This window comes from Odocoileus virginianus, chromosome 17, assembly GCF_023699985.2.
Source record: "Odocoileus virginianus isolate 20LAN1187 ecotype Illinois chromosome 17, Ovbor_1.2, whole genome shotgun sequence".
Classification (NCBI taxonomy): domain Eukaryota; kingdom Metazoa; phylum Chordata; class Mammalia; order Artiodactyla; family Cervidae; genus Odocoileus; species Odocoileus virginianus.
Window position 1 is genome coordinate 4,528,399 of NC_069690.1, and position 23,662 is coordinate 4,552,060.

Sequence of the window (23,662 nt, forward strand, 5' to 3'; positions counted from 1 at the left end):
TATCAAGAACACAATCTTCCCCTTAAATTTTCTCCAAAAGTTAAATGAGAAAACAAATTAAAGAAGAAAAACTATCCTTATAGAAAATTGTGTAGAAAAGAAGAGTTAATTATGTGTCTAAATTATTAAGAAAATTGTTACTTACATATTTTAATCTTTAGTAGCATTGTGTAGATTAAAACCACAAAATAAGAGTTAGTAAAAATTTTATAGTGTCATAGTCTGGGTTCAGTTCAGTTCAGTTCAGTCGCTCAGTCATGTCCGACTCTTTGCAACCCCATGAACCTCAGGAAGCCAGGCCTCCCTGTCCATCACCAACTCCCGGAGTCCACCCAAACCCATGTCCGTCGAGTCGGTGATGCCATCCAACCATCTCATCCTCTGTCGTCCCCTTCTCCTCCTGCCCCCAATGCCTCCCAGCATCAGGGTCTTTTCAAATGAGTCAGTTCTTCGCATCAAGTGGCCAAAGGATTGGAGTTTCAGCTTCAGCATCAATCCTTCCAGTGAACACCCAGGACTGATCTCCTTTAGGATGGACTGGTTGGATCTCCTTGCAGTCCAAGGGACTCTCAAGAGTCTTCTCCAATACCACAGTTCAAAAGCATCAATTCTTCGGCACTCAGCTTTCTTTATAGTCCAACTCTCACATCCATACATGACCACTGGAAAAACCATAGCCTTGACTAGATGGACCTTTGTTGGCAAAGTAATATCTCTGCTATCTAGGTTGGTCATAACTTTCCTTCCAAGGAGTAAGCATCTTTTAATTTCATGGCTGCAATCACCATCTGCAGTGATTTTGGAGCCCAGAAAAAGAAAGTCAGCCACTGTTTTCACTGTTTTCCCATCTATTTCCCATGAAGTGATGGGACTGGATGCCATGATCTTAGTTTTCTGAATGTTGAGCTTTAAGCCAACTTTTTCACTCTCCTCTTTTACTTTCATCAAGAGGCTCTTTAGTTCTTCTTCACTTTCTGCCATATGGTGGTGTCATCTGCATATCTGAGGTTATTGATATTTCTCCCGTCAATCTTGATTCAGCTTGTGCTTCCTCCAGCCCAGCGTTTCTCATGATGTACTCTGCATATAAGTTAAATAAGCAGGGTGACAGTATACAGCCTTGATGTACTCCTTTTCCTATTTGGAATCAGTCTGTTGTTCCATGTCCAGTTCTAACTGTTACTTCGTGACCTGCATGTAGGTTTGTCAAGGGGCAGATCAGGTGGTCTGGTATTCCCATCTCTTTCAGAATTTTCCACAATTTATTGTGATCCACACAGTCAAAGGCTTTGGTATAGTCAATAAAGCCATAGTCTGGGTTATTTTCGCAAAATACCACAGATTGGGTAACTTATAAACAACAGACATTTATTTCTCACAGTTGTGGAGGTTAGAAGTCCAGGGTCATGGTGCCAGCATGATCTGAGAGAAAGCCTTCTTGTGGTTGCAATTCTCATTGTGTCCTTACATGGTAGAAAAGTCTAGGGGGCACTGTGGGTTCTCTTTTATAAGAACAGTAATTCCATTCATGAGGGCTCCACCTTCATGGTGTAAGCACCTCCCAATGGCCCCAGTTTCTAATACCATGATCTTGGGGGTTAGGATTTTAGCATAGAAATTTTGAGAGGACACAACATTCATACTATAGCACGTAGCTCCTATACTTAACAGGAATTTATAGTGGATTCCATAGTGGTCTCCCTGACTTGGAGCAGTGTTTACCAGTGGGTTAGGAGCAATCTTTAGCCATCAATTGTATGCCTTTTTACTTAATGGGATTTGTTGGCCTTTAGAAACTTATTTAGTATTATTTCCTTTACATAATTAATTTCCTTTCTCTTGGTATATTGTTTTTATTTTAAATTGGGAACGCATGTGAGATAAAGAAGATAAATGAAAGAAGCAAACAGTGGTGCAGAGGCATTTATGCAACTTGTTTTTAATTTTGAAAACAATTGAACTACTTAATGTGTCTTTTAGCCATTTATTTATTCAGTAAATGTTTACTGAGTATGTCATGTACTATCATGGTTCAGTAAGAATTATAAAGGAATTAGAATATTTCTCGTGAGATACTTAATAGTATATTGTCAAATAAAATATGAGGTTAAAAACCTTCATTATTCAGATTGGAAATCATTATATATGTGTATGTTTGTTTGTGTATATGTATGATTATTTTATTGGATAAGTACTTGACTATGTGCCATGTTCTGTGTTGACTAGCGCGGGAGGTGAGTAGTTTTGGGACTTTAAGATGTATACTGTCAGACTTCTCTTGTGCTCCAGTGGTTCACCTGCCAATGCAGGAGACACAGGTTCAGTCCCAGTCTGGGAAGATTCACATGCCCCAGGGCAACTCAGCCTGTGTGCCACAGGTAGTGAGTCCACAATCCAGAGCCCACGAGCCGCAGCTAGTGAGCCCACACTCCATGGCTGCTGGAGCCCATGTGCCCTCGAGCTTGTGCTCTGCCACACGAGAAGCCACACAGTGGGAAAGAAGCCTGTGCACCACAACCAGAGAGCAGACCCCGCTCGCCACAACTGCAGACAGCCTGTGTGCAGCAGGGAAGACCCAGAAATCAGTCAATAAACAAGAGAAATATACTGTGTCGCCTGAAGAATCCCATGGATGGGGAGCCTGGCCGGCTATAGTCCATAGGGTACACAAGAGTCGGACACAACTGAAGCGACCTAGCACACATGGCGCACACACACACACTATCTTATTGATGAATAACATACTTGCACAAGACATGTGAAGACATGAACAAAGTGGATTAAGAAAACAAGTTGTAAGTGACTGGAGTGTGATACAGGGAAAATACAATGTTAATTACCCGGCCCTGAATGCAAACTTAGAGATTCAGATCTCTGTTCCCAACTTATTAGCTGAATTAGCTTATATTGAAATAGTTTCCTCTCGGGGTTCTTATGAGTATTAAACAAGATTGTGTATATTAAGCAATTTGTAGTTAGTACAGAGAATATGCTCAGTACATTTTGCTATTATTAATTTTACAGAAACTGAAGTTTAGAATATAGCTCAGATAAAATTCCAGGACATGTATTTTAGAGCAGAAGTGAAAGCTTCTGTCTTTCAATTCAATTTTACATCCTCCTTCTCTACCCCTGAAGCTAGTACATAGTTACTGATTTGTCACAAAATACCCAGGTGGTGTTCACGGTAAAGAATCCACCTGCCAGTGCAGGAGACACGAGATGAGGGTTTGATCCTCGATCGAGAAGATCCCCTGAACTAGAAAATGGCAACCTGCTCCAGTATTTTTGTCTGGAAAATTCCATGGACAGAGGAGCCAGGTGGGCCACAAAGAGTCAGACATGACTGAGTGACTGAACAAGATACAGAAATCAATAGAGAAAAATTTCTTGGCAAAAGTCAGACATCATGTATATCTTGAAAGAAGTGATAAATGTCAGTGGATGCAAGAAGATAAGAGATCATCCTAAGTGAATGAGGCACCATCATCAAAAGCAAAAAAGTAAGGATGAGCTACATGTCAGGTGCTCCTAGGAGGCAAATCCAATTAAAGCAAGGAGATCCTACAGTAATGAATAAACTGAGGTAAATTTGCGCCAGTGAATGTAAAAAATGATGCTTGATTTTGTTGTAGAAAAATAATCTACTGAAAAATTTATTTGAGTGAGTAAGCTCTATGTAAATATTAAAATGCAATTAGAATGGGAAATTTTTCTAGAGTTGAAATGGAATTGACTTTAGGACCAACCATTTTCTTCCACAAGAATGTAGTAGACAAGATATTTCTGAGGGGAAAAAAACAAAGTCAACTCTAAATTCTGTAGGTAACTCACATACATTGTGACTTGTTCTCAGTAGTTATTTATAAATTGTTCCCAAATTAGATCCTTAACTGTCACATCTAAACACCATCAGCCAGCTGGTATTTATTAATCTTAAAAATATATGAGTGTTAATATAATCTCAACAAAAATAAACTTAATGAGGCAAATCTACCCCTGTTCCCATCTCAAAAACATTCTAAACTGTAAAACTGGTTGTGGTTAGTCAGTCAGTCCTGTCTGACTCTTTGCGACCCCATGGACTGTAGCCGGCCAGGCACCTCTGTCCATGGGGTTCTCCAGTCGAGAATACTGGAGTGGGTTGCCATGCCCTCCTCCAGGGGATCTTCCCAACCTAGGGATCGAACCCAGGTCTCCCATATTGCAGGCAAGTTCTTTACTGTCTCAGCCACCAAGGAAGCCCAAGAATACTGGAATGGTCTAGTAATTTTCTGGTAGAGTCTTTAGGGTTTTCTATGTAGAGGATCATGTCATCTGCAAACAGAGAGAGTTTCACTTCTTTTCCTATCTGGATTCCTTTTACTTCTTTTTCTGCCCTGATTGCTGTGGCCAACACTTCCAGGATATAAAATTAACACACAGAAATCTCTTGCATTCCTATACACTAACAATGAGAAAACAGAAAGAGAAATTAAGGAAACAATACCATTCACCATTGCAACAAAAAGAATAAAATACTTAGGAGTATATCTACCTAAAGAAACAAAAGACCTATACATAGAAAACTATAAAACACTGATGAAAGAAATCAAAGAGGACGCAAACAGATGGAGAAATATACCGTGTTCATGGATTGGAAAAATCAATATTGTCAAAATGGCTATACTACCCAAAGCAATCTATAGATTCAATGCAATCCCTATCAAACTACCAACGGTAATTTTCACAGAACTAGAACAAATAATTTCACAATTTGTATGGAAATACAAAAAACCTCGAATAGCCAAAGTAACCTTGAGAAAGAAGAATGGAACTGGAGGAATCAACCTGCCTGACTTCAAATTATACTACAAAGCCACAGTCATCAAGACAGTATGGTACTGGCACAAAGACAGAAATATAGATCAATGGAACAGAATAGAAAGCCCAGAGATAAATCCACGGACCTATGGTCACCTTATCTTCGACAAAGGAGGCAAGGATATACAACGGAAAAAAGACAACCTCTTTAACAAGTGGTGCTGGGAAAACTGGTCAACCACCTGTAAAAGAATGAAACTAGAACACTTTCTAACACCATACACAAAAATAAACTTAAAATGGATTAAAGATCTAAATGTAAGACCAGAAACTATAAAACTCCTAGAGGAGAACATAGGCAAGACACTCCCCGACATAAATCACAGCAGGATCCTCTATGACCCACATCCCAGAATTTTAGAAACAAAAGCAAAAATAAACAAATGGGACCTAATGAAACTTAAAAGCTTTTGCACAACAAAGGAAACTATAAGCAAGGTGAAAAGACAGCCCTCAGATTGGGAGAAAATAATAGCAAACGAAGCAACAGACAAAGGATTAATCTCAAAAATATACAAGCAACTCCTCCAGCTCAACTCCAGAAAAATAAATGACCCAATCAAAAAATGAGCCAAAGAACTAAACAGACATTTCTCCAAGGAAGATATTCAGATGGCAAAAAAACACATGAAAAGATGCTCAACATCACTCATTATCAGAGAAATGCAAATCAAAACCACATGAGGTACCATTACACGCCAGTCAGGATGGCTGCTATCCAAAAGTCTACAAGCAATAAATGCTGGAGAGGGTGTGGAGAAAAGGGACCCCTCTTACACTGTTGGTGGGAATGCAAATTAGTACAGCCCCTATGGAAAACAGTGTAGAGGTTTTTTAAAAACCTGGAAATAGAACTGCCATATGACCCAGCAATCCCACTTCTGGGCATACACACCGAGGAAACAAGATCTGAAAGAGACACGTGCACCCCAATGTTCATCGCAGCACTGTTTATAATAGCCAGGACATGGAAGCAACCTAGATACCCATCAGCAGACGAATGGATGAGGAAGCTGTGGTACATATACACCATGGAATATTACTCAGCCATTAAAAAGAATTCATTTGAATCAGTTCTAATGAGATGGATGAAACTGGAGCCCATTATACAGAGTGAAGTAAGCCAGAAAGATAAAGACCATTACAGTATACTAACACATATATATGGAATTTAGAAAGATGGTAATGATAACCCTATATGCAAAACAGAAAAAGAGACTCAGATGTATAGAACAGACTTGTGGACTCTGTGGGAGAAGGTGAGGGTGGGATGTTTCAAGAGAACAGCATCGAAACATGTATATTATCTAGGGTGAAACAGATCACCAGCCTAGGTTGGGTGCATGAGACAAGTGCTCGGGCCTGGTGCACTAGGAAGACCCAGAGGGATCGGGTGGAGAGGGAGGTGGGAGGGGGATCCGGGATGGGGAATACATGTAAATCCATGGCTAATTCGTTTCAATGTATGACAAAAACCACTGCAATGATGTAAAGTAATTAGCCTCCAACTAATAAAAATAAATGGAAAAAAAATTACTGGAATGGGTAACCTATCCCTTCTCCAAGGGATCTTCCCAACCTCGGAATTGAATCAGGGTCTCCTGCATTACAGGTAGATTCTTTACCAGCTGAGCTACCAGGGAAGCCAGTAAAACTGGTTAGAAGTTTTTTAATCCACTTTATACTTGAGTATGCTTTTAGAAACTATTCTGTTATATAAATTTCACATTTCAGAATACAGCTGTTTACTATTGCCATAAGCTGAAGGGAGAGTTTGTGAGGAAGCTTAAACCACACTAAAGACATTCCTGAGGAAGTCAGTAAAGAATTATTGTGTGAAGAAAGACAGCCACTACTTTAACTTTACCACAGCAGAAGCCTTAATTCTCCTACAGTAAGGCTTTTATAACTGAAAACAAGCTAGTGATGAGAAAAACATCTATGGGTAAGGTTCATAGTATTAACCAAATGGCATTGATTTTGCACTCATAAAACATTTCCTTTCTTCTAAAAAGAAGAAAAGGAAGAGAAGATCCAAGAGAAATAAGCCATACTTTGAAAATTCTCAATCCCCCACCACATGCGTAAGTAAATAAGGCGCTCAAGGCTGAAACTGAGAGGGACACTGGAAGTTGAGGAAAACTGTCTGTGGTGGGTGCTTTCCAGATCAAGCTACCATGAATTACAGCATGCACAAACGCATGCTGGATTTATGCCTAGATCTTCCTAAAGTTTTGGCTCAAGGTAAAGATTTAGGGGATGCTTGGCTAGAAGAGAGATTTTGTTAAGCCATTGAGGGGTTAGTATAATTTTACATTAGTCTCCTATTTAATCTTTGTATGTATATATATTCCATAGACAGAGGAGCCTGGTATGCTGCAGTCCATGGTGTCACAAAGAGTCGGACACAACTGAGCGACTTTGCTTCGCTAATGCCGTCATTACTATTAACAGTACTTTATTGTTTACATGGGCTTCCCAGGTGGCACTAGTAGTAAAGAACCCACCTGCAAATGCAGATAGACTAAGGGACATGGATTTGATTTCTGGGTTGGGACGATTCCCCTGGAGGAGGGCATGGCAACCCACTCCAGTATTCTTGCTTGGAAAATCCCCATGGACAGAGGAGCCTGGTGGGTAACAGTCAGACACGACTGAAGTGACTTAACACATACGTACACATAGTTTTCATAGTAGTTTTCTAGGGTTTTTAATTTTACCATTACAGTTCCTGTAAAGTGATCTGTTTTATTCCTCCTGCTTTATGGATGAAAAGACTGATTATGAAAGATATTGACACATTTAAACAATTGGCTTAAGGAGTCATAAGAGATTAGAATCCTACATGGTTGCCTACTTGCCGTATATTGTGCCAGTTTCTTTACCTTTTGGGGTCTTGGTGTCATCATCTTTAATTGGAAATTATAATACCTGTGTCACTGTGGTTATTGTTGATTAATGCATTTATGCACATAAAGTACTTAGTGTGCTGCTGCTGCTGCTGCTAAGTCACTGCAGTCGTGTCCGACTCTGTGCGACCCCATAGATGGCAGTCCACTAGGCTCCCCCGTCCCTGGGATTCTCCAGGCAAGAACACTGGAGTGGGTTGCCATTGCCTTCTCCAATGCATGAAAGTGGAAAGTGAAAGTGAAGCCGCTCAGTCGTGTCCGACTCTTAGCGACCCCATGGACTGCAGCCCACCAGGCTCCCCCGTCCATGGGATTTTCCATGCGAGAGTCCTGGAGTGGGGTCCCATTGCCTTCTCCAAAGTACTTAGTGTACTGCCTGGCTAAAAGTAAGCATGGTGGTTGAGTTGCTAAGTCTTGTCCAACTCTTGTGCTAATCTTCTCTTATATCCACTGTTGCACATAGTGAATGTTTACGCCTGGATAAGTAGGAAAACATAAGTAAAAACAGATGCCTTGGTATGTGTCCCTGTCCTGCCCTCTCTTTTGTCTCCCCTGCATCCCTTCCACGCACACTTGAATTGAGTAATTCACACTCAGGGTTAGTCTTGATCTGCGTTCATGATTAAGTTAGCTTGGGTCCACCTTGTGTTAGTGTGCATTAATTGTAGGTCAGGAACCAGGCTAAAAGGTCATTGTCAAGACTCACATGTCCACACCCTAAAAATGAAAAATAATGTTTGACTTATCTCCTACTTGGGTTTCCATACCACTTTACTCCATGCTGACCTTTTATGCTACACTTCAAGTTTGGCAAAAAATTTCTCTTAAGAGGAAAAAGAATGTATTCATAATTTATTTTTAGCCCTTGGCTAACAATTAGGTATCACAGTAAAAAGGCATCTTTGTTGCCTTTGTCAAATTTGTAAAAATTCTATTATACTAAAATCAGTCTTTCTCAACCTTTGAATTCCATTTAAAGTTAAAAGTCAGTAACCGTTTTTTTTTTTTTTTTATGATCTTGACACCTATAAGTTATATTCAAGATTTTACATAGAATGTTAAGGAAGTGTTAAAGGTTTAGAGGAAGACTATTTATTTTCATATGCACTTCTTATGTTCTTAGGAAAGAGAATGCAAATCATTTTGTACTCAGAGACAGATGCTCTGAGAAATAAAAAAAAAAAATTAAAACACTGCATAAAAATGTGACATTTTAAAAAGTTTTTTCTCTTCCTCTTGTTTCTATGTAGAACTAGTAAAATACCATTTAAAAGTGTATTTAGAATGGTGACAATTTAGATACAAAGATTGACATGAATTGCAGAAATCTGAGAAAATTTGGCATATTAAGGCAAATAATTTTTTAAATTCTAGTCCCTTGGGACACCTGGTTTTTACTCATAAATCAAGGATAGAGCTCATCTAAATAGTCAGGGTATACTGAGAAGGCGTTAGAGAATGGGTAAGAGGTGTACGACACTCAACTCTTGAGAATCATTTATGCTCCTCAAAATATAACCCTTCTGTAAAATAAGAAATAAGATTTTCAGTTCAAGAAGTTCTCAGACTAATCATACTTTTTGTACAACCTTGAAACAGTTTGCATTTGTGAGTTTTTCCATAGTACCTTCAGAACTCATATAGCAAACTGCTTTTGCTAAAGAGAAATTATGACCTTTTTGAATTTCTAATATGATTTTACTAAGTTTGGAAGAAAAAAAGACTTTCATTTTGCAATTAATAAGGCATTATGATGACAGGGTAAGTAAGTGGTGGGATGTATGTTTGTATTTTAAATTAATATTTCTGTGGGACTCAATGCATAATTGGCTACTGTTTTTAGACCATGTCTTTCAAGGCTTAAGTGAAGCTGGTTTATATGATACATTTTAGATTTAAAGAACAAAAAATAATGAAAACAAAAGTGAAAGCTGCCAACTGATTAGCCAGAATTCTTTCTGAACAGCAGGAGCCAAGAATACCTCCTGTCAAATGAAAAGTTCTATTCCAATTAAATTTCCTATTAATGTGTACCCTGTTGTCTCTTAGATATTGCCCCTGCTTGGACTGATAACTATGGGCCACAAGGAAAGAAGATTTCCCTAAGTCCATCTGTTCGAGTTAAGGTAGAGAAACTGGAAATGGTAAATACTTGAAATTTCTTCAGTTTTCTTCCATGAAACTATAGCAAGGAAGTATTGTCATTCTTTGTGAGGATAAAAGATTGGAGCCACTAGTTTCTTGAATTATCCATTTGCAGTCAATTAGACTTCAAACCTGTAATGGCAATAAGTGCAAGGAAGTAATACCCCTTTACTCAATTTTTGAAAAAGTGAAGGGAAGCTAAATCCTAAACAACGAAATATAAACCTACTTAGATAAAAAGAAAATGGTAGCAATGTACCCAAAAAAATCATATGGAAGATAACTTTATATTGAGAGTTTCTATTTATAAAAGAAACAAGATGATTAAAAAAGAAAAATTATAAGCAGAAAAAGATTTAAAAACTTTTCCTCTCAGGTTACCTGGGAGCTGACAGCAAAAATGTATGAAGGTTTTTGGGTTGTTCATTTGTTTTTTAAATATGAAAATGGATATAGCGCTAAAGGTTCACAGCCTCTACTTTCCTGTCAGTTTTTGTGAATCATGATTTTTTACATTTCGGAAGAGTATAAAAATGCATAGCTAGAGTAATTATGCATTACCATTCACTCACATATTCAGACCTTTGCAGGTCCTCTAATAATACCCTTATAACATGAGTTTGAATCTTACTCATTGTTCAAATTCTGACTCAGTTCCAACTCCTTTGTCCAGCTTCTTGCTGACGTTTATAGTTTAGGCCAAAATTGCCATTTTTGCACATCTGTAGCAAATGAACATCACTTTACAGTACCCTGAAATCTTCTGTGTTTTATCAGCAAGTGAAAGCTTGCAATCTCTTTGTACCATTACTTAAATCTGTACCATCACACAAATCTGATTTGTGGTCTATAAAATTTTCTCATTAATTAGATACTTGATATGTCTCCCTTGTGTCTTCAAAGTCCTGAGTATCTTTTCCTGTGTTTTACTTTCTTTTTGTGGCTGAAATGTAAGTTCTGGATAATGGCAAGTTTTACAATCAGTAACATTAACATCATCAAAAAATAGAATGTTTGAGGTTTAAAACCATATCTATTAATATCTAAAAATGAATGACTACTGTTTTTTAATGATATTGCTGTTATATACATTTTGAAATATCTAAGGTTTAATACTAATCATTCCTCTGGATAAGGAGAAAATTATCCACCTAATGACTTTCCCTGGGAGTGTTTATTCCTTGAATTAAGCTAGTTAAATTTTTCTAGCACATACTTTAAAAAAAATGATTAATTTTCTTAGAGATATGAAAATCATCTAAATTGTATTGATTCCGAGAACTGTGAGTTGCTTGCATATTGAATCGGTATTCCACTTTTAGTCTTCCTTTTAGTCTAAGGAAATTGATTATTTTTGTAGCAAAATAAAATTAGTTTTATAGTTAAGGAAACCTACATTCTGTGTAAATTCAGCTTCCCTGCTTTTATTCCAGATATTTTCAGTGACTGTATTTAGTAGAGCAGTCTTTGTTTTCAGAGTTTGAAACTAAATTTCATGCAATAAATATTTTTTTCTAAAATCCATTTTAGCTTCTATCCACCCGTGTTTTCTAAGTTACTCTTACCTTTTTAAATAGTTGCATATTAATGTAGTAATATCTGTATCAGTTTAATTTGAAATAGATCCTTCTATTTTAGTTGCTACTTTGTAGAGAGATTCAACTTTATTGTCCATTACATTTTTAACATATTTCCTATTTACTGATAAATGTGTTCAAGTGTTTAAAATATAATAAAATTCTATCTTTTTGCTCTATTTCCTATAAGTATTTACATATAGTATCTAGGAAATTGGTAATATAAAATATTTCACAGGGAAAAGGTGTTGACTGGTTGTGTGGTTATTAAGTCATTAGCCAAAACAATTTTTTTTTCTGGGTTGCAATTTATTTTAAGAAACAATGTCCCAGTTATCTTATTTTCTTCCTTATCCATCATTTTTCTTAACAGAACAAGTTAACAAAAAATTGGGTGGGGGGTACAATTTTTAAGAAAGGCAGAGAAGTTAGAATTTGATGAGGGAAATTACCTGTGAAATGTATGTTTCTGGGGCATTGTCTTCATGAACTCCTTCATGTTTTAGTAGTCTACGGAGACAGTTTTATATCAGGATATACTGGAAAGTAATTCCTAACACTGAACTAATACTATGTGTCTCGTTTGATCCCATTGTTAAACTTATAAGTAGGTATGGTTAAACATAGAAATAGGGATATACTTTTTAGTTGGCTTGAAGGTGGAAAATTATTGCACCTCCTTGCTATCTTTATTTTTGCACCGGAGAAAGATGCTTTGGGTTACAGATGCCATTTCACTGATGTTTACTTTATTCTTGCCATTTCTATAACATTTGAAGAAATCTGTAGTGAGCAATGGTACCCAATGTCTGAATATAGTTAATGAGGTATTCTTTGTATTAGGTTAGGAAGTACGTGACTAATCTATTAAGGAGTGACAGTTTTAAAATTCATCATTTGTTAGATATCAGAAAAAGTTAAGGACATTTATGTGTCTGACAAATTTACATTTTTATTTACAGTTAAACTCACAAATTTGTATTTTTATTTACAGTTTAAAGATGACATTAGTTATTCAAGAAATTATTGGAACCTATTTTTAATCAAAGATAAGTTACCTGCACTTTTTTTTCTAATTGAAGCATATTATATTAGCTTCAAGTATGAAGTGAAGTGAAGTCGCTCAGTCGTGTCCGACTCTTTGCGACCCCAGGGACTGTAGCCTACCAGGATCCTCAGTCCATGGGATTTTCCAGGCAAGAATACTGGAGTGGGTTGCCATTTCCTTCTCCATATTCTTCAAGTATATTGCATAGTAATTCAGAATTTTTGCAGATTATACTCCATTATAGGTTATTATAAAATGACTATAATTCCTGTGCTATACAGTAAATCTTTGCTTTTCATCTCTTTTATATATAGTAGCTTATATCTGTTAATCCCATACCTGAGATTTGTCCCTAATTCCCCCCTTTCCTCTCCTCTTTGATAATCATAAATTTTTTTCTATACCTTTGAGTCTGTTTTGTATATATGTTTGTATTGTGTTCTAGATTCCACATGTGATATCATATCATTCTTGTCTTTGTCTGACTTATTTCACTAAGTATATTTTCTAGGTCCATCCATGTTGCTACAAATGGCAGAATTTCATTTTTTATGGCTGAGTAGTATTCCATTATATATACACTCACACAAACACAAGCACACACCCATCTTCTTAATCCAGTCATCTGTTGAGAGGCACTTGGGTTGCTTACATGACATAGCTGTTATAAATAGTGCTGTTATGAACATTAGGGTGAGTGTATCTTTTTGAATTAGTGTTTTCATTTTTTTCCCAATACATACCCAGGAGTAGAGTTGCTGAATCATATATGGTAGTTGTAATTTCAGTTTTTGAGGAAGCTATTTACTATTTTCCAAAATTTCAGCACCTGTTTACACTGCTTTTAACAGTGTAAGAGGGTTCCCTTTTGTCCATATCCTTGAAGCATTCAATATTTGTAGGCTTTTTCAGTGGTAGTCATTCTGACAAGAGTGAACTGGTTATCTCTTTATTGTTTTGATTTGCGTTTTTCTTGTAATTAGTTTTGTTGAGTGTCCTTCCATGTGCCTATTAGGTATCTGTATGTCTTTGGAGAAATGGTTATTCAGGTTCTGTGTTCTGTCCATTTTTTGATTAGGTTGTTTGGTGTTTTTTTTTTTATATTGAGTTTATGAGTTTTTTATATGTTTAGGATATTGATCCCTTGTCTGGTGCATCATTTACAAATACTTTTTCCCATTCTATAGCTTGTCTTTTCATTTTGTTTATGGTTTCCTTTGTTGGACAAAGCTTTTAAGTTTAATTAGGTTGCATTTGTTTATTTTTGCTTTTATTTCTTTTGCCTTAGGAGACTGATTCAAAAAAATATTCCTATAATTTATGTCAAAGAGTATTCAGCCTATGTTCTCTTCTAGGAGTTTGCTGGTTTCTGTTCTTACATTATGCCTTTAAACCATTTTGAGTTTATTTTTGTATATGGTGTGACAGAATGTTCTAATCTCGTAATTTTACATGTGACTTCAGTTTTTCCAGAACCACTTGTTAAGAGATGATCTTTTCTCCATTGTATATTCTTACCTCCTTTGTTACAGATGATTTGGCCATTTGCAGTCTTTCCTGTTTCTATATGAATTTTATGATTGTTTATTCTAGTACAGTGAAAATGTTCTGATATTTTCATAGAGATTGAATTAAATCTGTAGATCTCTTATTCCACTTTATATCAACTTCAGTTTCCTTCATTTTTGTTTTATTGGTTTTCAGAGTATATGTCTTTCACCATAAGATTATTCCTAGGTATTTTATTCTTTCTGATATGGCTTTTAAACAGCTATCTTTCTTTTCTGATATTTCATTATTAGTTTATAGACCACAACATAATTCTGTATATTAATCTTGTATCCTACTACCTTGTTTAAATCATTTATTAGTTCTAAAAGTTTTCTGTAGAGACTTTAGGGTTTTCTCTCTATAGAACAGATGACTCTCAGATGTCATCTGCAAATAGTGACAATTTTACGTTTTCAGTTTCAACTTGGATACCTTTCATTTCTCTTTCTTGTCTTGTTGCTGTGGTTGAAACTTCTAATATTTAAGTAGAAATGGTTAGAGTGGGCATTCTTGTCATGTTCCTGAATTTAGCATGAAGTAATTTAGCTTTTCATCATTAGTATTATCTTGGGTTTGTGTCTGTTGCAAATGGCCTTTACTATGTTCAGATGTGTTCTTTCTATATTCACTTTGATGCAAGTTTTAATCATGAATGGATGTTGTATTTTGTCATATGCTTTTTCTGCGTCTTTTGAGATGATCATGTGATTTTTATCTTTTCTTTTGTTAATAGGGTATATATCACATTGATTGATTTGCATACATTGAATCATCTTTGTGCCTCTGGAATGAATCCAACTTGATCACAGTGTATAATCTTTTTAATGTATTATTGGATTTGGTTTGCTAATATTTTTTGAGGATTTTGCATCTGTATTCATCAATGATATTGGCACATAATTAATTTTTTGTGGCATCTTTGTCTGGTTTTGATATCACAATAATGGTGGCCTTGTAGAATGAATTTGGGAGTGCTTCCTCCTCTTCAAATTTTTTGAAATAGTTCACGACTGATAGGTATAAGTTCTTTCTGTTTGGTAGAATTCCCAAGTGAAGCTATTTGGTTGGTCCTGGACTTTTGTTTGCAGATTCTATTATTTTTATTACAGATTCTCTTTTACTTCTAGTGATTGTTCAAATTGTCTGTTGTCTTCTTGACTCAGTCTTAGCAGTTTATATGTTTCTAGAAATTTGTTTCTTCTGGGGTGTCCAGTTTATTGGCAAATAACTGTTTATAGTATTCTCATGATTTTTTGTATTTCTGTGATGTCAGTTATTATTTAACCTCTTTCATTTCTTAATTTGTTTATTTGGGTCCTCTTTTTTTCTTCTTGGTGAGCCAAGATACACATTTGTCAATTTTATTTATCCTTTCAAAAAAATCACCTCTTGATTTATTCTTTCCTATTGTCTTTTAATCTCTATTTTATTTCCTCTGTGATGTTTATTATTTCCTTCCTTCTGCTGGCTTTTGGCTTTGTTCTTTTGTTAATTCTCGTGCATGGTAAGTTAGGTTGTTTATTTCTTGAGAAAGACCTGTGTCACTGTGAACTTCCCTCTCAGAACTGTTTTTGGTTTGTTTGGTTTTTTTTTTCTTTTAAACATCTCAAAGATTTTGTAAAGTTATATTTTCATTTTTATTTGTCTTATTTGATTTCATCATTGACCCATTTTAATAGCAGGTTGTTTAGTCTCCCTGTGTTTATTCTTTTTGTATTTTTCTTTCTGTGGTCGATTCCTAGTTTAAGACCATTGTGGTCAGAAAAGATGCTTGATGTAATTTTTTAGATTTGTTCAGATTTGTTTTGTGTTGAGTATGTGATCTATCATAGAGAACATTTCATGCATACTTGCAAAGAATGCATATGCTTCCTTTGGGGGGAATGCAGTGCCCTGTAGATATCAATTAAATCCAACTCTATTGTGTCATTAGGACCTTATTGATTTTCTGATAGATTTTTCTGTTTGGACAGTTTTGTCCATTAATGTCAGCAGGATGTTAAAGTTTACTGTTATTGTACTATTGTCATTTTCTTCATTTGTTTCTATTAATATTTGCTTTATATATTTAGGTCCTCCTGTTACTAGGTGCATACATTAATGAGTGTAATATCTTCTTATATTGATCCCTTTATTATTGCATAATGTTCTTCTTTGTCTTTTGTAATAACCTTTCTTTTAAAGCCTATTTTGTCTGATACACATATTGTTACCACTTTCTTGTCATTTTCATTTTGCATGAAATAGCTATTTTCTGTCCCGTCACTTTCAGTCTGTATGAAGTGATTCATTTCCCTAAAGTGATTCTCTTCTACACAGTGTATTGAAGGATTTTGTATTTTTATCCAATCAGCCATCTTTTGATGGAGTGTTTATTCTGTTGACATTTACAGTAATTATTGGTAGGCTCCGGGAGTTGGTGATGGACAGGGAAGCCTAGAGTGTTGCAGTCCATGCGGTTGAAAAGAGTCAGACACAACTGAGCGACTGAACTGAACTGAAATTACTTACTGCCATTTTATTACTTATTTTTCTGTCATTTTTATAGGGCTTCTCTGTTTATTTCTTCTTTCTTTGCTTTTCCCATTGTGGTTTGATGATTTTGTTGAGTAATTTGCTTGATTTCTTTTATTTTTAATTTTTTGTGTATCTTTTGTAAGTTTTTGCTGTGTGGTTACCATGGAGTTCACGTATGTTGACCCAGAGTTATATCTACTTCATTTAAACTGAAAGGCATTTAAATTCAAATGTGTTCTGGAAGACCTACATTTTTTTCTCTCCTCCCGCATATTTAGGTTTTGATCTCAGATTTTACTGTTGATGTTTATCCCTTAACTGTTTCTTGTAGGGTTGCTTTTATAGTTTTTTATCTTTTAATCCACATATTGGCTCATTTAAGCTTTTTAAGTAAACTGTGATCCCTATTATATATCTGTCTTTTCTAATGGGCTTTATCCTTTCCTATAGATGCTTACTTCCTTTCCATTTAGAGAAGATCCTTCAGCATTTTTTTTTTAAGGGTAGATCTGGTATTACTGAATTCATTCAGTTTTTGCTTGCCTGAGATATCATCTCTCCTTCTTTTCTACATGATAATATGGCTGGGTAGAGTCTCCACATTTTGAATATACATGCCACTCCCTTCTTACTGGCAAAGTTTCTACAAAAAAATCAACTGTTAGCCTTATGGATATTCCCTTGTATATGACTCTGTTTTTTTCTTGCTGCTTTTAGAACTGTCTCTAACTTTTACCATTTTAATTATGACATATCTTACTGTAGGTATGTTTGGGTTCATCTTGTTAATGAGCCTCTGTGCTACCTGTGCCCAGATAACGTTTCCTTCCTTTCGTTTGGGATATCTACAGCCACAACTTAATCACGCATGCTTTTGATACCCTTTTTTCCTCTCGCTTCTCTTCTCACATTATATGAAACCCTATAATGTGAATATTGGCATACTAATGTTATCCCAAAGATGTCATATATTACTTTTTAAAATTTGCCTTTCTAACTGCTGTTTTGATTGGATGATTTCCATTATTTTATCTTCCAGATCACAAATGCATTTTTCTGTGTCATTTACTTTGCATCCATTTTTTTCTAGATTTTTTTTATTTATTTCAGATATTTAATTAATTATCTGTTTTCAACTGTATGTTTTTTATATTTTCTAGTTCCTTGTTCAAATGATCTGTGTTTAGATAAATTATTTTCCTTAATTCAGTTAGCAATGTTTTAAAGTCTTTATCTGGAAAATTATTTCTGTTTCATTATTTACTTTCTTCAGGGATTTTCTGTTACTCTTTCATTTGAGAGTAGTTCCTCTGTCTGTCCATTTTAGTTTTCTCTGTCTTTGTGAATTTAGGTGAAAGATGTGCCTGTTGTGGTCTTGAGGGAGTATTCTTATGTGAGAGCATCCCTATGCAGACTGCATGTGCCCAGTGTCTTTAGCGGAAGGGCTGGATTTGATATGGGTGCCCATCACATCTTTCCTCAGGATGTGCTGGCACCTGTCACTTTGGTAGGAGGTGTGGCTGCTGATGGAGGAGCTAGAACCTGCACACTGTATGAGATGGGACTTCTCTGGTCACTGAATGTCACCACCCTGTCAGGGGCAGGATTTGCTCCCAAGTGGCCAAAGCAGAATCCTGGAAGGTCAGGCTAGAACTGGCTCTGTTTCCCTTAGTATGTATTTTTACTTCTCCTTGCACTGGGGCCTTTGCCCCAAAGGAGGGGAGTCCTGCAGCAAGTGGGGCTGTATATTTGCAGACGTCTAAGTCTGCCTCTGCAGACAGCAGCATCTCTGCTCAGATGCAGCCCATGTTCGCCCCTTTCCCTGGTGTGGTGGCCGCAGATCTAGTGCTGTCCTGTGGCTTAGAGTGAGCCAAGCTGGCGTGTTTGCTCAGCTTAGGCTGGTGTACTTAGCAAGGCAGGCGCAGGAAGTCTGCCCCCATGCTACCGTCATAAATGTGGGCTGTTTCTGGGGCACCTCCTGAGCAAGCCGCCACTGCCTACCTGGGCTGCACCCTGCACCCCCAGGTCACCTCTGCACCCCTAAGCCAAGTCTTTGCCCAGGTCCTGGGTGCCCTAGGTCCAGTACATGCTGTGACGTAGACTGAGTGGGACTGGGTGTTCTCTCTGCTTGGACTGAGGAGAACAGCACGGCAGCAGCTGCTAGCACAGACCTCTCTCCACCCTGCGCGAGTGCCTGCCCACCCCTCATGAGTGACCTCTGGGCTTCTCCACCCTTTCTGTCTGTTCTCACGGTTCTCCCAGTACCCGCGGGGGCTTGTGTCTCCCCAGACTGGGACTGGGACACCCAGTCTGTGGTTCAGCCCACTCACTCCCAGGACGAATGTCCGTCCCTGTGATCTCTCTTTTCCTCTAAGTTCCCAACCACAGGCATAGGTCCCAACCCGATCACTTCTCTTCCTGGCCTGCACAGCTAGCCATATCTTTCTTTCAGTCTCAGTTGTATGAATGTCCTTATACCAGTTTCCAGTTACTTTTCCTTGAGAATTGTTCCATATGTCAATGTATTTTTTATGTGCTTGTGGGAAGAGGTGAGCTCCATGTCCTCCTACTCTGCCATCTTCATCTCCCATCAAATTACTTCCAATTTAAATTTATGAGCTTACCTCCCTCACCGGCATGCTGTGTTCTTCCAGAGTAAATTTTACTTTCAACAAAACTTTCATCTGTTGCTCTTTCACTCAGGAACAATTTGCACTTAGTTAATTGCATTTTTCAGTATTATTATTGCTTAATATAATAAGAACCACTGTATATTGAGTACCTTCTGTGATGGATATTTTATTTGCATTATTTTTATAAAATTGTTTTTATTTCTTTATATGAAAATATTAACTATATGCAAGAATGATTAAATTTTATGTCTAAAGATTAAAGAATAATAAATACACATGTACCCACTATCCAGGTAAGAATGAGAATCTTTGACATTGCCTGTGCCTTTCTTCTTGATCATATATACCTCTTTCCTCAATAGGTAATGCTATTCTAAATGTTGAGTATCATTTATATGCTTTTCACAAGTTGATTGCTAAAATATTAATGAGGTCAAAGTGTTTGCTTTAAGCTTTGCTTGAGATATTGTTAAAATTTTCCTTCTGTTTCCTCAATTCCTAGAAAAGCATGTGGCTCATAGTATATGCTCAGAAAATAATTGTTCAATTCGTGTATGTTTTTTCTAAAGTAATTGTGCAAATTTTCATTCCTACCAGTCTTATGGAAGTGTTCCCATTGTTCCATATACTTTACATTTAGTCTTATTATAATGCATTTTTATTTCTTTATCTTGTCATATTTAAAATTTTTTCTTTGTTCTTTTTTAATCCCTTCTTTTTTCCCCCCTGTCTTTACTGTATTTTTTTGGTTTGATTTTTTTGTTGGTGGTTTTTGAATTTTATTTTTATTCTTCCCCATCATGTTTAGAAATTAAGCCTTTTCTTGGTAATCTTTTAATGGTTACCTTAAAATTTAAACATTCATCTTGAACTTAGTCTTAAGTTAATCAGAATCTTTACCTTTCTTTCAGACGTACAAGGTACTTAAATACTTATAACACTTTAACTCTGATTAGCCTCTTCCCAGCTTACATGCTTATAATTACCCACTATTTGACTTCAGTGAGGCATTGTTTCTCTAATTTACTTTCTTTGCAGTCATCTCCTAACCTCACATAGCCATTGAGTTTCTAATTTATTTTTTTTCTTTCTTTCTTTTTTGTCATTTAAATAGTAAAAGTATAATAACACATTTATAGGAGAATTGAAAAATGCAGAACAGAGTTACATATCATTCCACTATATACTACAATTATTTTTAAGTAGATAAACTAAAATTTTTATTAATAGTTGGAGTTTCAATATCAAACTCTCAAAAATTAATAGAATGAATAGACAGAAAAGTAGGACGATATGGTAGATCTGAAAAGCACTATGAACCAATTCAATATAATTAAGATTTATACAATTTTCACACAATGGCAGAATACAAATTCTATTCAAATTCTTATAGACTATAAACCAGGAGACACTTTAACATACCCAAGGATATAAAACAAGGTGCAAAAATTTCATGGTCTAAAGGTATTGAAATCATACAGAGTCTGAATCATGTTAGAAATCAATCATCAAAGATATTTGAAAATAACCCACATATTTTTAAGTGCAATATGACATTTACCAAGAGAGATCTTTGACTTAGCCATTGAAAGTCTCAATAAAGTTGAAAAACTGAAGAAACACAGAGGGTGATTGCAAGGAAGAAAGCATATAATGAGAAATTAATTTTAAAAGCTCATGTATATGAAAATTAAATGTCCACTTTTAAATTATGGGTGTATCTAAGAAGCCATAACAAGAAAAATTAGAAAATGTTTGTAACAGAATGAAAATGAAAAGAGAATTTATCAGAATTTGTTGCATGCAGCTAGCGCTGCTCAGTGACAATGTGGAATCTTGAAAAAGGTGTGAAAATGACATGATTTGTTATTTTCTATCTGGTATTTTAAATAATTTTGAACTATGGACAGAGGCACGTAATATTGTACAGGAGGCAGCGAAAAAAACCATCTCAAAGAAAGAGAAAAGCAAGAAGGCACAGCAGTTATCTGGGGAGGCTTTACAAATAGCTGAAGAAAGACAAGAAGTGGAAAGTAAGGGAGAAAGGGAAAAGTATATCCAGCTAAACAAAGAGTTCCAAAGAATAGCACGGAGAGACAAGAAGGCCTTATTAAATGAACAGTACATAAAACTAAAAGAAAAAAAAATAAGGGGAAAGACTGGAGATCTCTTCAGGAAAATTAGAAATATCAAGGCAACATTTTGCCCAAAGATGGACATTATAAAGGACAGAAACAGTAGAGACTTAGACACTGAAGAGATCAAGAAGAGATGTTAAGAATACATGGAAGAACTATACAAAAAAGATCTTAATGAACCAGATTGCTTCAATCATGTGGTCAGTCACATTATGGAGAGTGAAGTCAAGTGGGCCTTTGGAAGCACTGCTGTTAATAAAGCTAGTGGATGTAATGGAATTCCAGTAGAACTATTCAGAACCCTAAAGGATGATGCCATCAAGGTGTTGCACTCAATATGTCAGCAAATCTGGAAGACCCAGCAGTGGCCCCAGGACTGGAAAAGGTCAACCCTCATTCCAATTCCCAAGAAGGGTAATACTAAAGAATGTGCTAACCATCGGACAGTTGCACTCATCCTCCATGCTAGTCATGGAGGATGAGATTTTAAGGTCATGCTTAAAATCTTATGTGCTAGGCTTCAGCATTATGTGAATCAAGGCCTTCCAGATGTCCAAGCTGGATTTTAAAAAGGCAGAGGAGCCAGAAATCAAATTGCCAACATTCATTGGATCATAGAAACCAGAAAAAAACAGAAAAAGGAATTCCAGAAAAACATCTTACCTCTGTTTCATTGACTATGCTAAAGCCTTTGACTGTGTGGATCATAACAAACTGTGGAAAGCTCTTAAAGAGATGGGAATACCGGACTCATTGGTTCAAGATTGAGAAAGGAGTACAACAGGGCTGTCTGCTGTTACCCTGTTTATTTAACCTATACCTGAGCATATCATGAGAAATGCCAGGCTGTGGTAGTTACAAGCTATAATAAAGATAGGCGGGAGAGACATAAACCTCAGATATGCGGAAGATACCTCTCTAATGAGAGAAAGCAAAGGGGAGCTAAGGAGCCTCTTGATGAGGGTGAATGAGGAGAGTGAAAGAGCCAGCTTAAGACTAAATGTTAAAAGAAAAACAAAAAAAAAAAAACTGACCATGGCATTTGACCCCATTACTTCATGGCAATAGAAGGGGAAAAGGTGGAAGTAGTGACAGATTTCCTCTTGGGTTGTAAAATCACTGCAGATGGTCACTGTAGCCATGAAATCAGAAGACGTTTGCTTCTTAGCAGGAAAACTATGACAAATCTAGACAGGGTGTTGAAAAGTAAGACATTACTTTGCTGACATAGGTCCGTATCATCAAGGCTATGGTCTTCCCAGCGGTCATGTATGGTTGTGAGAGCTGGACCATAAAGAAGGCAGAACACCAAAGAATTGATGCCTTTGAACTGTGGTGCTGGAGAGGATGCCTGAAAGTCCATTGGACAGCAAGGAGATCAAAGCAGTCAATGTTAAGGGAAATCAACCCTGAATACTTGTTAGAGGGACTAATGCTGAAGCTGAAGCTCCAGTATTTTGGTCATCTGATGCAAACAACCGACATGTTGGAAAAGTCCCTGATGCTGGGAAAGACTGAGGGCAGAAGGAGAAGAGGGCATCAGAGGATGAGATGCTGGATGGCATCACTGATGCAATGAACATGAACTTGGGTAAACTTCAGGAGATGGTGAGGTCTGGGAGGACTGTGTGTCCATGGGGTTGCAAAGAGTTGGACACAATGACATAAAATAGAAAGCACTGTATGTAGTTTAATTTTGGCAAAAATATATGTTATTTAATTTTTTTAATATATAGATGCTATATTCAAAGAAGAAGTCAGGAAAACTATACACCAGTTGACAAATAGTGTTTGTCTCTGGAGCAGTGGTTCTTAAGGTCAGGGATGCAGGTCTTTTGCCTCAGGGGTCATTTGGCAATGTCTCAGGACACTTTTGGAGAAGGACGTGGCAACCCACTCCAGTACTCTTGCCTGGAAAATCCCATGGGTGGAGGGGCCTAGTAGCCTACAGTCCCAGGGGTCGCGAAGAGTCAGACACAACTGAGTGACTTCACTTTCACTTTTCACTTTCATGTGTTGGAGAGGGACGTAGCAACCCACTCCAGTGTTCTTGCCTGGAGAATCCCAGGGACGGGGGAGCCTGGTGGGCTGCCGTCTATGGGGCCACACAGAGTTGGACACGACTGAAGCAACTTAGCAGCAGCAGCAGCAGAACATTTTGGGTTTTTACAATTTGGAGAATGCAACCAAATTAGGACTCACTAAAAAATAAAAAAAGAAAGAAAATACTTCCTAGAATGTTGTATATGAAAATTTAAAATATACTTCTAAATAAGTTATG

General features: G+C 36.7%; 1 protein-coding gene across 10 annotated transcripts in view; it reads left to right on the forward strand.

The window, feature by feature from the left end:
• The window catches only part of STXBP4 (syntaxin binding protein 4), a 217,841-nt gene that overhangs the window by 45,159 nt on the left and 149,020 nt on the right, over nt 1–23,662 (forward strand). For all 10 annotated transcript variants that reach the window (XR_011492079.1, XM_070478469.1, XM_070478471.1 and 7 more), the window contains one exon: nt 9,822–9,916. Coding sequence is in view for 9 of the 10 variants with exons in the window: in XM_070478469.1 (XP_070334570.1) it covers nt 9,822–9,916 (95 nt within the window). In the remaining variant the exon portion in view is untranslated. The remainder of the gene's footprint in view (nt 1–9,821; nt 9,917–23,662) is intronic.